The following is a 16,203-nucleotide window of genomic DNA, read 5'->3' as shown; positions in this document are numbered from 1 at the left end:
TCGAGTGAAGAGAATCAGGAAGGTTTGTGATTTCCATGCCGTCAGGGTTGGAGGATCCCAGCTCTTCACGGCTCAATTGTGAAGTGACCTCGGTTTTCTTCAAATGGTCCTGTGTGAAAGAAGGGCATTGGGGTGGCTCATCTGTTTGTCCCGAAATGCAGCATGTCTGAGCTTCAGTCATTTCAATGCATACGTCGGGCTCTGGACCTTCAATCATGGCTTTATTTATTGGCTTCTTTACGGCAGAGGAAACAAAAGCTGGAGCTTGCTGTTCAGCTACCACATCAGGCTTCCGTGTTTTAACTTGCTCCAGGAAGTCATTTGTGTCTTCAGTTTTTTGAGGGGACAGTGCAGTAAGAGCCACTGCTGTGGTAATCACAGGATCAGCCCAGGGGCCACTTGTTCCAGATAGGGAGTTTTTAAATCCTGGGTCCAAAGCCAATGCTGATAAAGATTGGTTTCTCCGCTGAAGATGTGTCTTCTCCGCTGATAGAGGAAAATTCATGTTTTCATGGGTAGATGAAATTTCAGAATCTCGGTGCGGAAGTGAATCTGATGCTGAATTGTGGTCGAATTTCACAGTGAGGGCCTGGGTCATATCCATACAGGCATCATCAGCAGTGAACCTCACTGTTTTCTCTCCACAATCAGGTAAAAAGTCCACATTTTGGTGAGACTGCAGTTGTAACTGTGCTTCAATATTTACAGTGTGACTTCTCGTCACATCCATACAGGCATCATCAGCAGTGAACCTCACCGTTTTCTCTCCACAAGCAGGTAAAAAGTCCACATTTTGGTGGGACTGCAGTTGTAAATCTGCTTCAAAATTTACAGTGTGACTTCTCGTCACATCCATACAGGCATCATCAGCAGTGAACCTCACTGTTTTCTCTCCACAAGCAGGTAAAAAGTCCACATTTTGGTGAGACTGCAGTTGTAACTGTGCTTCAATATTTACAGTGTGACTTCTCGTCACATCCATACAGGCATCATCAGCAGTGAACCTCACTGTTTTCTCTCCACCAGCAGGTAAAAAGTCCACATTTTGGTGGGACTGCAGTTGTAAATCTGCTTCAATATTTACAGTGTGACTTCTCGTCACATCCATACAGGCATCATCAGCAGTGAACCTCACTGTTTTCTCTCTGCAGTCATCTTCAGCATCACATTTGACCTGAAGGAGACAGCCATAGAAAATGTATCAAACTTTTATAGGACAGCAAGTTAACATGATCCTTTCATAATTTAAACATTTGACCATTTCAGAGCCAAAATCTCAAAGACCTTTCTAAATCAAAGAAACTACTACAATCCCTGTGGTTATTTATATCTATACAAATGGGTTTATCTGATAGATGTGAATTAATACCGCTTAGGGTCGGGTTATACTTGAAAAATACTAGTTTGTACAATGTGTACTATTTTTACGCATCCAGCCGATATGGAGAAATATTTGGGTTTGTCACTATGAGCCCCCCTGTCACATTACAGTAAATTAATTATAAACTTAGTACCGCAGCTTTAATGTTAGTTTAAAGATGCAGCGTTAGGTCAAGTGTGTGGTATAGTGGTGCATTCAGAAAACAAATGTGTGAAAGATGAAATTAAGGTAAGGTTTTTTAGGCTTACCTGATGTTTTTGCACCTTCGTCTTTAAAGAAGCAGTCAATGAGGTATCTAGGCCTAATGTGGAGATGGGAAATAATTAAGAAACAGTTTAAACAAAAGAAAAACGGCTTTCTAAACCCAGTTCCAATATTAAAACATTATTTAACTGAGTCTCTTGGCGACAGCCTTGTCACTGTCAAAAAATATGGAGGGTTTGGTGTTTCCATACCTTTGCGGTCAGATGATTCCAGTGCTTCATTGTGCTGCCGTCGTGAAGTAATCTCTTGTTTCTTCAGACTTCCTTTTGGGTACATGTCTTTTGTGGGGAAAAGAAACTGGAAAGGATCATCTGAGCCATGTTTTCTCTCCTCCAGAGATGAAGCATAGTCCATTTTTCCACGAGTGAGAAAAATGTCCACGTTTTGGTTTGAAGGAGCAAATGAATCAATATCAATTTTTATCGTGTGACTCTGAGTCATATCCACAATCTCATCACCTGCAGTGAACATTATTGTTTTCTCTCTGCATTCGTCTGCTGAATCGAGATTGTCCTGAAAGCGAAAAGATATTGGAGAACATTAAGACAACATTCTGAAAACTATAAAATGACAATCTATAATTATCATTGAGTTTGTATGTGTATATATATATATATACACACACACACACAGCATATTTAAAAACAGGATTGTTTTTTAAGTGCTCTCCAGTTGAGGCAGAAGGGTTTAGGATCTGACCAAATACAGGTATACATAATTAAAGACAAAAGGTGCGTAATTGGAAATAGCACATAACACAATGCAATAAATGAAAGAAAAAAATACATATATAAAGTTAAGATAAATAGAATAAAACCAATATCAGATTAAAAAAGCAGCAAGAGGTTGTTAGAAATAAAGTAAGGAGGATTTGAGAAACGTCATGGCGTTTGCTTCTCTTTGGTCTAAAAGCAAGCAAACTAAGGTGGCTCTTTAAATGTTATTTTAAATTGCCAATCGTAGAACAGGACTTAAAAAGGGACTCCCAAAGCCTGGGAGCAGTAACAGAAAAAGCTCAGCCACCTTTAGCTTCAGTTAATGTCAGTACGGCATGATTGATTGTTCTCAGACTTAAAACTGAAGTAACGTTATTATATAACTCACCTTGTGTCTTTGATTAAATTCCTGTAGAGATGGAGTCTTCAAGGATGTCATATCTGAATTTGGAAATTGAAATAAGATGCTAATTAAACTGTAAATGAATCATCGTACCATCGGTTGTGAAATAATATCAACAGTCCCAACACACAAAATATTTACTGTAAGTCAAAGAAATAACTATGTTGGAACATTTAGCCCATTAATCAGTTAGTTGGTTGATAGAAAATGAAATACCTTTAGGGTTCAATGATGCCTGTGGTTTACTGATCGGCTGCTGTTTGGTCTTCTCTTTTGTCAGTGACACTCTACTTTCAAGGCGGGAGTACATTTCTTGTGTGGGGAAAAGACACTGAAAGGGATCATCGTCATCACTGGATCCCAAAATGTGACCCGTCTGAGCTTCAGTCATATCCATGCTTAAATCTTCTTCAGGACAGAGTGCATTTCCATAAGATGATTCACCGATCTTCCTGGATGTACTGAGTGACTTCTCCATCACAGCTGAAACCAAAGTTGGAGCCTGATTTTCTTTGCCCACATCAGCCCGATGCGTTTTAGTTTGGCCCACGGAGCGGTTTGTTCTTTCAGTCGATGCAGCAGGCGTCATTGCGGTGATCACAGGATTAACGCTGGGGTCCCTCGGTTTAGAGAGACTGGCAAGGAAGTTTTCAAATCCGGGATCCAAAGTTAGTGCTGATGATGATAGGTTTCTCTTCTCTTCTCTTAAATCCAGATTTCCGCTTGTGGGTAACTGATCATATGCAATGTTTATTGTGTGACTTTGGGTCATGTCCATGAATGCATTATCTGTAGAAAAAATTACTGTTTTCTCCCCAAAGTCATGCCCAGGATCAAAGTCGGCCTGGTGAAGATACGTGGCTTTATGTCAATGAATATCACTAAATATCAAGTTCTACATGACAACTTCTCATAAAGATTATAATGAAGCATTGTATTAATATAATACACATAATCATAACAAAGCCATTTAACCACTGGTGGCTGTGGTGACAGTGGTAAAAAAAAACACAACTCTGACAAAAAGATAATTGACTTCAAGCTCACCTTATCCTTTTGTTGAGAGACATGTAGAGGAGCATTCAACAGGGTTTCCATTCCTGAATTTGAGAGACTTGAATTTAGTAAGAGTCATCTTACACTGTAACAAATAATGTGTGTATGTGGTAATAGCCATTTGAATTTTAAAAAGTAATATCCCTACCCATAATTTGTTGAATCCCATCTTCAGTGAACTCCACCTGGACCCTTATGAAAGAAAACACACAATATTAATGTTGTTACTACAGAACATTTTTGACTGGTTTGGGGTGACTGTAGGTCAAAGATTAGCATACAAAAATTCCAGGTTTGTTGTCCTTGCTAATGAGGGAAAAAGCTTAATATAGGGAGCTTCAAAAGATAGAGGCACCTTACCCATTTTGTGCGTCTGTCGCTGCTGTGGAATAACAAAGGACAAATATTACAAAGCTGGTCCAAAAACTAATAATAAATCAAATACTGATACATAATAACATTACATACTTGTTGTTATTAAGTCTTGTAAAGAACTTCGGGCAGGAGAGGCACTGTTTACATCCCTGTAAAGACCAAATACAGGTTAGGTTGACATGTCAGTGTCCTAGCGGTACATTTGAGCCTGACTTTTTCCCTCCTAGTGTCTCACTTTGAGAACAAAAGAACATCGTTGGCAGGGGCAAAACTGACTCTTCTTGAAGCCCTCTTTTCCACTGGTTTGGCACACTCCACCTTTGTGAAAATAAAAACATATGAAATAAAATATAAAACCATAAGCAAAGTTTGTATCCTTGTTAGGGTGAGAATTGACACACACAAAATATAGTATAATTTGAGCTTATCTTTCATTATAAGAAAAATCCCCAACTTTACATGTAAAAACTTCAAATTTTAAAATCTTGCAATTCAGTTACCACTTTTTCTTGTTGCTGTGGTTCCGGAAAATGGACTGATTTCCTTGGTGCTTTTAAAATCTAAAAATTAGAAATAGCAGAGGTTATGATTCAGGCTTGTGATTTTTTCACAAGAAATGTAAATATACTTTGTCCACAAATTATTTTATAGCACTGACCGAAGAAATGCGTCGCTTGGAGAATCCACTGCCTTCACTGTAACAGCACATGACACACAGTATTCAGCTTTGTTCTTATTTAAAATATCACAAATCAATGTTATTGCCAGGTACAAAGTGTGGAATTTATGCAATGTGTAGTATGTTGCTTTGAGGTTAAAAGGCACAAAGACACATAAGTGCTTTCTTCTCACAATAACATCATTTTGTACTTACTCATTCTTGGCAGGATCCAGAGGCTCCATTCTCAACTGTGTACAAATGAAAACAGAGCTTGATACAGCAAATCACAGATTCTGCAGTACATAATTACATGTAAGTTGCCAAGACATGGCCTTTTCAGTATTAATTTAACAACCAAATATATCATTTTTGGTGGAATAATAGGTAGACCTGGTGCTGTGTGTGTCAGGTTTTAGAAGTAATGATAAACTAACCTATATAAGTGATGTGTGAAAAAGAAAATGACTTTGTGGCATGACAATAAAGACACACGTTATTGAACAGCAGTTAACGTTAAATGCGTATCTATCATATGTATTAGCAAAATAATTGATGCTATCGACACGGAGCTGAAATTATCCGAGTAAATAACTAATTTTACAGCAATACGTGATGTGCAACTAGCTGGATGTGGATTCCACCTTTTAAATCCAACAAGACGTTTGATATGTTACAGGTAATTGTGATTGAAGTTACAGGTAATTGTGATTGAAATTACGCGTAATAGTAAATGTGTGACGTCTTATGAAAAAGGATCTTTGAGGCAAATAGTAGTTAAGTTAATGGATGATGATGAAAGGAATGAGGAAGGTGTCAAATGTAAGCGGTCACATAATGTATGGGATTTCCTCTAGTCTACATCAACTAAACACCTTTCCCTCAAATGTTTAACGCCATCTAATGAGTTCCAATTTCTCGCCATGAATTACATAAACACCGCGTTACTTCAGGATTAGTAATGAGCTCGGGAGCAAGCAGTACCTTCGTGTTGCAACGTCTGCCATTAGCAAAATGAACAGGAAAAACAACTGAACCCAAAAGAAACACGACAGGACAGCGCATACCTTGTAGTTGTTTTCAGCTATTTCCACGGCTTCACACCGGATAGTGTTGCCGTATTACTTCTTAACTAACGTGAAACCACATTCATGGAGCTTTTTTGTAGCCTGGTCGATGCGCGAAACTGTGAACTGCAGCTAACTAACGTCAACGAGCCTCGACGCTAACGTCTTTAGTTTTGAATTTAGCCGCCTCCACGCATGCGCAGTGGACTATTTCAATGTTGTTGTTTTTGTGTTCGCTGCTTATTTCGGTTAGTGCAGTAATGTTCACTCAACAACAATAACAGAAGAATACACATAACGCTTAGCTCGAATTAATGAAGAAATACAAACCCTCCAACGACAAGAAATAGAGAAAAGTAGTTTTTGCCACACCGGAACTAACGAAATCAAACCGGATATAACCGCACAGGGCGGGACGTTTTTAAATTCGTCCGGCTCGTTTTGGGGAATTGACTGTGGACGAACCTTTTTATATTTAACGTGTCCTTAAAGGTAGGCGTTGATGTTGTGTCTCATGTTAGTATGTTTCAGTTGTGTCGAACGTTTAACGAACACCTAGCTAAGCTAAGCTAACTATACCTCGACCTTTGAAGCCCTGTACTTAATGTTGTATTTTGGAAACTCGCACCAAACTTCATTCAAAAATAGTCGTATTTTATGTTTCGCTTAATAGTGACTGTAAATGTCCTATACTTCTACGATTAGGTTGTTGAAACCTTAGAGTACGCATACGCAGAACGTGTTTTAACATTTCCGTTCAACTGCTGGTTCAGTAAAATCTTCCTGGAATGAAATTATAAGTTCTTGAATCAGATTGTTTCTTCATACAGGTGCCTTTTTCATTGCTGGCATTGTATTCATTTCACAACAGATGAAGAAAATGTCATCCAAAATTCCAAGAGGTGTGCAGAATTTGCTGTGTTTGCACTGTGTTGATACTTACATTTATGTATATTTCAATTGTATTATTGTAGTTTAAAACCTGACAAAGCTGATGTCTGATTAACAAACGTATGTGTTCCAGGTGTGCAGTTACCTGCAGAAATGAAGAAAGCAGGTTATAAATTTGAATCCAAAGACACAGCAACTGTATCTACAACAGCAAAAAAAGAAAACATGCCTAAGTAAGACATGTGCCAATCAACACTATACTCTGAATGGTTGCTTCACAGCTATTTAATTCATTGTTTATCTTTATTTTGTCTTGCAGGAAAACTTTTCCTCCTAATGTACACAAAGGGTAAGCCTTGCATCATATTGCATATCCTGAACATGCAGTGAGCATCAGCCTATTTTGTTTACAACATTATATTGCACCTGTTAGGATCTCCACCAGGTATGGGCAACAGGCAGAGATTAAGGGTCAAAATCAGCATCTGATTGCTACCAATGAGGAGCTGCAGAAAAACCTCACAGAGACACAGGTGTGAGAAGCAGTTTGAATGAAGTACTTGTATGATTCTAACATAACTAATTGTATGTATTTATACATTTCACTTGTCTTCCGCAATTGACCAGCATTTCTTTCCTTGTTACTTTGCAGCAAAGAGTAGTTGAGTTGGAGCTGCAGTTCAGTGAACTTAAAAAGGAGACTGGAGAGGCTAAGAAAAACCTGAAGGACTGTCGCATACTCTTAGTCACAGCCAACATAGACCCAGGTGAATATGTATCTCTATCAAATGTGTTTTTCTTTGCTTGATTTCAGTTGTTGCTTGATATAAAACGACGTAATATCTTTTTGGATTCTTAGTTTTAGGAGAAAGGGTTGGAGAAGCTGCTCAACAAAAGGAAGATAAAAGAAAAGAGGTTATGGTATGTATATTTTATTTCATTTTACTGGATGTTATAAGCACAGTCATTTTTTATTTTTTTTATTTTTTTATAACACTCATGCAAATAACTACAAACATGCACTTGTTATATATCACATAACCACACAATTAAAGGGAGAACAAATATTACTCGTTTTTAAAATAATTTACACTATACTTGTATCCTACACATAAAAGGGTAACAGCTGTTTGGTCGTCTATTAAACACAACTGTCATTGTCTCCATTTCAGAGCGTCTCCACAAACCTGCTGACTGAATTAAAAGCGTTTGGAGACGATGCGACACAGAAACTTGCCCGGTTAGAGGTGAGTCACACTTTGCTTTTTGTTGTAAATTATTTAAGTGACGATCATATATTGTATAGTGTATTTCAAATTATCCTCATTTAACACATTTATAGGAAATCCAAACAATGATGACGGAACTCACAAAAGCACAGGAACATATGACTCAGGAAAGAGAGAACTTCTCCCTGGAGGTGGCTGAAATGGAAAAGGCTCTCAAGGAAGCAGAAGCTCTCTTGCTGTAACTGTTCTAATAATTTCCCAACTAGAGACTAGTTGAGAACACAATTGTGTATTTATCCATAATGTATGTTTGTTATTGTAACCTGAATAAAATATTCTTTATCCTTCTGCTACTTATCTCATTGTCATATTCCAAATTGTCAAAACATGCTTAGGAAACATTATTTTTACTTTTATATTCATAACTGCAGATATTCTACCAGTTGAAGATCAGAGGGTCTTGAAAAAGTACTTTTAATAAAATACTTAATCTGTCAAAAATACACATTGTATAATTTACTCCACGACACATTAATAAATGAAATTCAAAGTAGTATTAACGTAATTCCCCATACACTAATGACCTTCAATAAATGTCGGGGCAGACGCCTATTACAATGTTATAAACCAGTACACATTCTAGTTATACTACCTTGTAGTCTTTTACTTAAAGCTGGTCATAGGGCTATATTTTTTTGATGTTCTCGTAGGGGTTCTCGCTGCTGTCCATGTTGCTCTGAATAGTGCTGGTGCTGGCGCTGGTAGAGATTTCCTGACCACTGAGTATCTCTCCTGAGTGGCTGGTGTTATAGTAGTAGATGAACAGGAAGAAACCTGCCAGGCAAAGAAAAAGATGGTCACTCATACGGACAAGTTGAGCCTTTGACATGTAGGTGGGTTTTTAATTTCAGTCATCCATCCTTTTACAGCTTACGTTTATAATACAATAATGTTGTAATAACCACTGAAACACAGTAACTGCTGTAGCGTCCTGTCAGCTTTGATAGAACTGTGAAATATTGTGCATTTGTTCCCCCAATTAAACCTGCATTCATTCATTATTATTTTTACCATAGGAGGGTGTGAGATGTGAACACCTTTTTATAAAGTTGGTGTTCACATAAAGCAACATTTGCCTCTTGACACATCCAGCCAACATGGAGCAACATTATCATTCATTCATTCATCTGGAGCTGTAATTGATGCCAATGAGAGCTGGAAGAGTCAACCAAAACGCTTACGTTGCAGGTTTTAAAGTAGTGCTTTGAGATTTGCAGTGGGGAACTGAAGATGCGGCCGATAATTCACTGTGTGTATGTCACTACAAGCAACACTTTCCCGTGCAAACATATCTAAATATAAATTACAGCAGTTGTATCCTGCGAGTTAGTTAATACAAAACAACCTATATGAGCAGTGAATATAAAAAAGGATTAAATTCAATTATTTGAATTGCAACAGAGCATTGAAAGCGTATTATTATCACAGTTGAGGACCTTGGAGAGAATTCAAGACCGTGAAGATGTAGTAGGAGGGGATCCGGAGGATACCGTAGGCGAAGAAGGCAAAACCCCAAGTGATACCCATCATGCAACACAGTCCCAGGATGATTGCAATGCCTTTTCTAGTGGGGCTCATTCCTGCGGTGCTTGTTCCACGGCCCACTCTCCTGAGACAAAAGAGCCAGGACAGCATGATGATGAAGGTAGTGAAGGTGAAAAGGAAGACCAGCCCATAGTAACCTATGTTGACAATGTAGTGCACGTTATTGTCCGTTATCCAGCACCTGAGAACAGAGAGACGTGTCAGTGAAGGAAAAGAAGCGTATGAACGAATGTATCATTCTGTATATTATCCACACACTCACATGGTCACACTGTATTCAGGGTTATCAGTAGAGATGACTTGTTCTCCATATTTGCCTAAGAGGAGCAGCACGATCCCAACTACACTCGGCAGTACTGGAAATGCACAAAGAAGATTTCCCAAGTAACCACTGACTTGCAAATGTCATGTCCCTGTGCCGATAAAACAACATACAATAATGATGTGGACTCACCCCAACTGGTAATGGAGACTTTGAGAACGTAATGACGGATCACAATTTGGCCCCCCTGGTACAGATTCAGGCAGAGGTGGAAGGCCTGCACAGCAAACCAGGTGAAAGTAGTCAACATGAAGTAGTGCATGAGAGCCGCCACAATCTTACAGGCCACAGAGCTCTTCAGTTCGGCCACAAAGTTGTTGATCAAGAAAGTGAGGTTCAGCAGGAACATGGCCGACACCAGCTGGATGAGGATCTTTGTGGCTGTGCTGGCCTTGGTCCTCCTGTAAGAGAGACACATATTGCTAATAGACAAGTCAATGTTTTTTATGATTACCGCGTCTGGTGAAGGAGTCTGTTTGAGTTCTGGTTAATTGTGATCGCATTTCTCACTATTTCTTTACACTTTACAAACCAAACGATAAATGGATTGATCAATAAAAAACAGCAGATTAATCAATAAAGAAAATTAGTATTTGTTGCAGCCTTATGTTAAATAGTTAAAGTATTAGCTCCATCTCACAAGAGTAAAACGTTGCTTACACATTAATGCATGAGAAATAATAATGTAATCATATTCTTTATAATAGTATATCAACATTTTTCTGTTTGTTTTGTTTTCTCCATTGTCTTTCTATTTTTTGTTTTGTTCGGTTTGTCTCTGTCCTATGCAAAGCGTCTTTGAGCATTTTAAAAAGCGCTATATACAATCAAAGTATTATTGTTATTCATTAGATATCATAAATCCTCACTGAGAACTTTAACGTTTGATACCCTGAAGTACATTTCCTGATACTGTCCAATACGGCACTTTTATTTGTAGGAGATCTTTTTTACACCGTGGTATTAAAACATCATTCTTCCTCCACCTCTGTAAATTTAACATTACCATTTATCATTGTCTCGTAATTTAATAAGTCATATAGAAAACTTGAGTCACATATGTATTCACTAACTACATAATGTATTATAATATTTATTCATCTTTAAACAGTGTTTAAATGCAAAGGTAAGTGCAATAGTTGCCTGAAAATATTCATGTGATCATACAAAGTGAAGAAAGGGACAACTAAGGCATTCATTTGGTACATAACACAGTTGTTTCCATAGCACTCTTACAAAGAAGCTACTATTCAACAGTCTCATTTTCCTATGCAAATGTTGGACAGCGATCTGCTGTTCAGAAGAGGACACTTATTTACATACATTTTTATTATATCATGGCAGTGGGACCACAACGCTATCTTTTGTTTACTTGTATAAAGACTTAAGCACGTTTGTGTCAATGATATCTGAATTAAAGATAAACTGATTAAATGTTTGGCTGATTCACTTTATGGCTTCTTTTTTTTTAAATAATCAGAACTATTTTGAAATCAACCCTGTATCTTTTAGTACTACTTTTTTTATCTACCGAAGCTAACATGTTAAATAAAAGTTATTTTAAGTTCAGCAATTTTGTGTCTCATTTGTTATTATCAATAAATAGTTTTTTATCAGATGCACATAAATAAACAAAACAACGACAACATGATATCGGCCACCCTTCTCTCTAAATATCGGCATCAGCATTGGTCATTCAAACCTTTTCGGAATATAAATGTTCAACAGGTTGGAAACTGTGCATCCATTTTTGTTTGTTCATTCTTTTTCTTTTTTTTCTTCAGGAAATTACAGTATAAGGCAACATGATGAGAGAGATTAAGATGAATTCTCCCATGGCAGTATATTTGAACAAAACCTGGACGAATTTTTTTTTTCAATCTGCAGTTAAAAATTTACAATAAGTTGTTATTACTGAGGCCAAGTCCAGTATTTAGACTTATTTTATTACTGAATAGACCAATTTGTTTGTCATTTGCATGGAGACGTCTTTGAAAAAACATTTAGCTCGTGAAAATCTGATCTTGACCACCCTGTGTTGAAAAAAAGACAACATTTTGTTTTACATAGTGATAATTTCCTGATAATTTCTTAGAAATAAAACTATTTAATCTGAAACTAATTATGGAGACCTGTTATAACTACCTCAGAAGGACGTGCATGAAGAGGACTATGCTGAGGAAGAACATGGACAAGCCACAGCCAACTTGGGTGATGATGGTGAGGGATTCCAGGTCAGCAGCAGGTAGGGTTTGATTAGGAGAAGCCTGCAAAGAGCACAAATTAAACACTATATCCCATGAACTGGCAATAATGAGGATGTTTTAGGATGGATTTCATTACAGAGGGGGGAGATGAAAAATGAAGTAGCTACATAGTGCAATCAAGAAGGAGGAATGTCCATACATGTGTATTCCACTGGGAATGCCGATTGAAAGTACGAAGTTTAGGATATAATGAGAATATTCCAAAAGTCGTAAAACGTACCAATAAGAGAGCGAAAAAGGTCAGATGCGTACACTCGCACTTCACGGTGTCCCCAGTTATTTTGGTCATACATCCCTCATCAGTCCACTTTGGTCGTTTTCCTAAAAGACATCCAGACAACGCAGAGCTGAAGCTGGAGAGTTCATGAGTGCATTCAGTGAGAAACCACAAGTAAGCATCAACGCTCCATGCGAATAGTAGATTTAAAACATGGAAAATATTGGAATATTAAACCCAGATGTAAATTAAGGTCAATCAAAATCAAAATGTGTGAGAAAAATAATTACTTTGACATCAACACTGTATCCGTCCCAGTACAGTAAGCCATGGCAGTGTGTCAGTTAGCCAGCATGCACAATACAATAGTATAATGCATACTTAATAAATAGTAAGACTGACGCAGCTAAATAGAATTCAGCAGTCATTTATTGTATTATTTACACCAGTGGTATGTGATATGTGAAAAAGGTCTATTATACCAGCTCATCATTGTAGTCGCTGTTATTTCATATACTTTTCTAATCTACATTTTGGGTCATGGCAGCAGTCACATACTGGGTTTTTGTTCCTAAAAGCCATCGTTATCGATTACACTTGATGTGTCAAAATGTCTGCTGTGGGGAAAGCTCTGCTCTCTCATAGTGCAGACCTAAAGAAAATCTTGTAATTACCGACACCATTCCATGAATGACAAGTTCCGTTCTGTAAAAAAAAAACAACAACAAAACCACAGAACTGCATTAAACGTGCTCTTGGATCAAATACAAATATTACACATTCGATAATCCACAATATATATATATATATACGTATATATATATATATATATATATATATATATATATATATATATATATATATACGTATATATATATATATATATATATATATATATATATATATATATATATATATATATAAACACACATATATATATGTGTGTTTACTTACATGGCCAACGTTCTTGTAATTGATGCTTATTTTGTCTGTGAGATTGGTGATAATGGTTCCCATTTCAACTGCTAAAACCTCATTGCCTAAAAGAATACTGTTCTTCGCATCCTGAAAAAAATAAAACAACTATAAAGTAACATGTTTACATTTCACTGAAGGTGAAATTTGGATATTGTTTCTTACCGAAGTCAGATTGATGAACCGTAAAACGGCTACAAACGGCACGCTGACGTTCAAACTCGCGGCTTTTTCAAACGCTTCTTTTGACAGTGTGACAGATCTGGAGAATTGAGGCGGAATTGATTCACCATTTATAATCTGTAGGGAAGAACACAAGTGTGTTAACATGTTGTACAGTGCCGTTTTAAAGATGTAAGAATAATGACACTATTCACTTGAAGTCAATCCAATTACAATCCAGGAAAAGACTTATTTAAGAAATGACTCAGCAGTCTTCCTGCTGTGCTACATTGGTTTTGATTCTTTTACCTCAATCTCAAGAGAAAATGTTGAACAAATGAAGTCATTTCCAAATGAGAAACAGGATGGCATATCCTCAAAGTTGAGATGGACTACTTGTTTCATGACTGAAGTAAATCAGTAAGGGACTATGCCTGAAGGAGTGCCCATTATCAGGGAGCCTCAAAGGGGAAGTGACTTCTTATGAGCTACAAAGAATCCTTAAGTTGAGAGGGAGTGTAACTTACTTCTTGCTGCTTGTGTGTGTGAGGCACAAAGAAGATGAGGCGCTGAAGGACTAACGTTACCTCAGTGTGCGAAATACAAAATTCAGATGGATTTCTTTTTAATTTAATGTAGCCAGCACAGTAATTTAGAACAGTGAACAGACACTTAAACTGGAACTACTTGGTAGGTGTCCATTATCAGGAATTAATGGACACCCTGCAGCCAATCAGAATCAAGTATTCCCACAGAAAATGGAATAAGTCAACGATGACATGGTTTCACAGCGGACACAAGCAGCGGCCTCCTGGGTGAAAGTCCTTTGTTTGTTTCCACCCTGCATCCGACCTGCCCTTTGTGCTCTTCCTCACTCTTTATACCGGGTCAGTTGACGGTCAAAGGCCTGTTTTAAAACCTTCACAGGGGTTCCATGCGGCAGGTTTTTATTCACCTGTCCCATTTACTACACGGATGTGGATAGGTGGAGAAAACTGACAACTTTGAGGAGCTTTGAGAATGTCGGCAGTTTCCTCGTCACAATTCTGCACCGTCTCATGTCCCTACGACCGTCCACACAGAAAGCACGAGCAAGGCTTCACACGGACACGGATTCATACTGTTATACTGAAGTCTGTACTGAGAATAGTACCACATATCACGCATATGCAGGTCGAATAAAAAATAATACACCCACATATATATCGTCATTTTGGGATCCATAACCAACGGAGATCTTGTCTACATGCTCGGGGTCTGTTTGTTTCACTAAGATACCCGATACTCCTTCTCCCATAGTCACAGCAGCCGAAGACCCGTTTATGGAGGCTGCAAGGTCGGCCATTGTGTTCATGACGTCACTGTTGACAGAAGGAAGAATATTCAATATTTTGTGAATTTTATATAAATTTTGACATACAGTAGATATACATTATATTGTAGTAAATACATTTAAAAACTAATATTTTCCCTCTTTTAGTTTTAATGTTACAAGGAATGGTTTATTAGTTTATTAAAAACCATCCACCTAATTGCAACTCTAAAGGTCAATATTGGAGATATTGTATCTTAATCTTGTAAAGCTTTGTGGTATTACACGGAGCTCCCTGCTTTAACTATTTCTGGGAGCAGCGACTTCCTGGAGTCTTGGAGAAAATTGAAAATTTTGCATTTCTATTTGCGAACCAACAAACTATACAACATGTTAATCAGATTTTTCTCTGCAGGGTGAAAAGAACGTTGTTGATCCGACGACAGATACCCTTTTTATTTGTAATGGTGGTGTTAGCTGCTGTTAGGGTTTTATCAGTCAGTCAGTCAGAGACATAGCCTGAATAATAACTAATTTCACTTGTGAATTCAAACACATCATCAGTCAAAACTATACAGCACCTTAATAGGTAGTAGCCCAAAAGGATGTCACTTCATGAGCACTTATTCCCTTTGTGACTTTTCCTTTCAAATAAAACAGCACAATTAGTGAATTTCTGTAAATTGTCTATCTATTATCAACGCATTATCAGCAGTTGATATCAAATATGAATGTGTTGCGTTGCCTGTCGATTTAGTGGAGCTCCTAATTTGTTTTCGCTGATGCTCCTGACATTTTCAGTGGTGCTCCACGGTGTGAAGAGAACCAGTCGAGCTGTTTCCAATCTCACAACCTGTGCTCGAGCTTCACAGTGGCAATACTCTTCTCATTTCACTCTCGGCAAGACAACAAATCAAAGCATGTTTCCCCAAATGTCTTACGCAGCTTTGGAGGCGTCGAGTTTTCCTCCATCAGTCGGAGGTATCGTGGCCAACTCAATTGTATCTACCGGCATTTTCATTGGATTATTACATGGAAAACATGTGTTGTCCTGTATGTTGATGATGTACTCGTCCAGAAGAACTGAAAAGAAGGGACATCGGTTTGATCTTAAGCGTTAGAATCTGTAAGATGTACAGTTGGTGCCATTAAAGCCATGTGTGTGTCTGCAGCATTGCAAGCATGGGGTGCACTACATAGCACACTACATATTTACACAATCATTGCTTCTCTGAAAGGAACTCACCCCTTTGGTTGCAGATCTCCTCATCATAAGGTTGTTGACATGGACTTGTATCCAGAC

General features: G+C 37.8%; 1 protein-coding gene across 1 annotated transcript; it reads left to right on the top strand.

Moving 5' to 3' along the window:
- Window positions 1–6,802: 6,802 nt before the first annotated feature.
- On the top strand, window positions 6,803–8,388 carry LOC306734724 (uncharacterized protein). The gene is made up of 8 exons (XM_079216102.1): window positions 6,803–6,822; window positions 6,945–7,044; window positions 7,131–7,160; window positions 7,245–7,344; window positions 7,464–7,578; window positions 7,671–7,732; window positions 7,984–8,058; window positions 8,154–8,388. The coding sequence occupies exons 2-8, from the start codon at window positions 6,965–6,967 to the stop codon at window positions 8,280–8,282; spliced, it is 591 nt and encodes a 196-aa protein (XP_079072228.1). The 5' UTR covers window positions 6,803–6,822; window positions 6,945–6,964; the 3' UTR covers window positions 8,283–8,388.
- Window positions 8,389–16,203: the final 7,815 nt, after the last annotated feature.

The sequence above is a fragment of the Taurulus bubalis genome (assembly GCF_910589615.1).
Source record: "Taurulus bubalis genome assembly, chromosome: 3".
Lineage (NCBI taxonomy): Eukaryota > Metazoa > Chordata > Actinopteri > Perciformes > Cottidae > Taurulus > Taurulus bubalis.
Note: the sequence above shows the minus strand (reverse complement) of the source record. Positions and strands in the feature narration are given on the sequence as shown.

Excerpts from the sequence above, each read along its gene's own strand:
- LOC306734724 (XM_079216102.1), top strand. The coding sequence starts at position 6,965 with ATGAAGAAAGCAGGTTATAAATTTGAATCCAAAGACACAGCAACTGTA. Across the intron at positions 7,161-7,244 it reads CCTCCTAATGTACACAAAGG|GATCTCCACCAGGTATGGGC; the intron begins GTAAGCCTTGCA and ends TGCACCTGTTAG. Across the intron at positions 7,733-7,983 it reads ATAAAAGAAAAGAGGTTATG|AGCGTCTCCACAAACCTGCT; the intron begins GTATGTATATTT and ends TCTCCATTTCAG.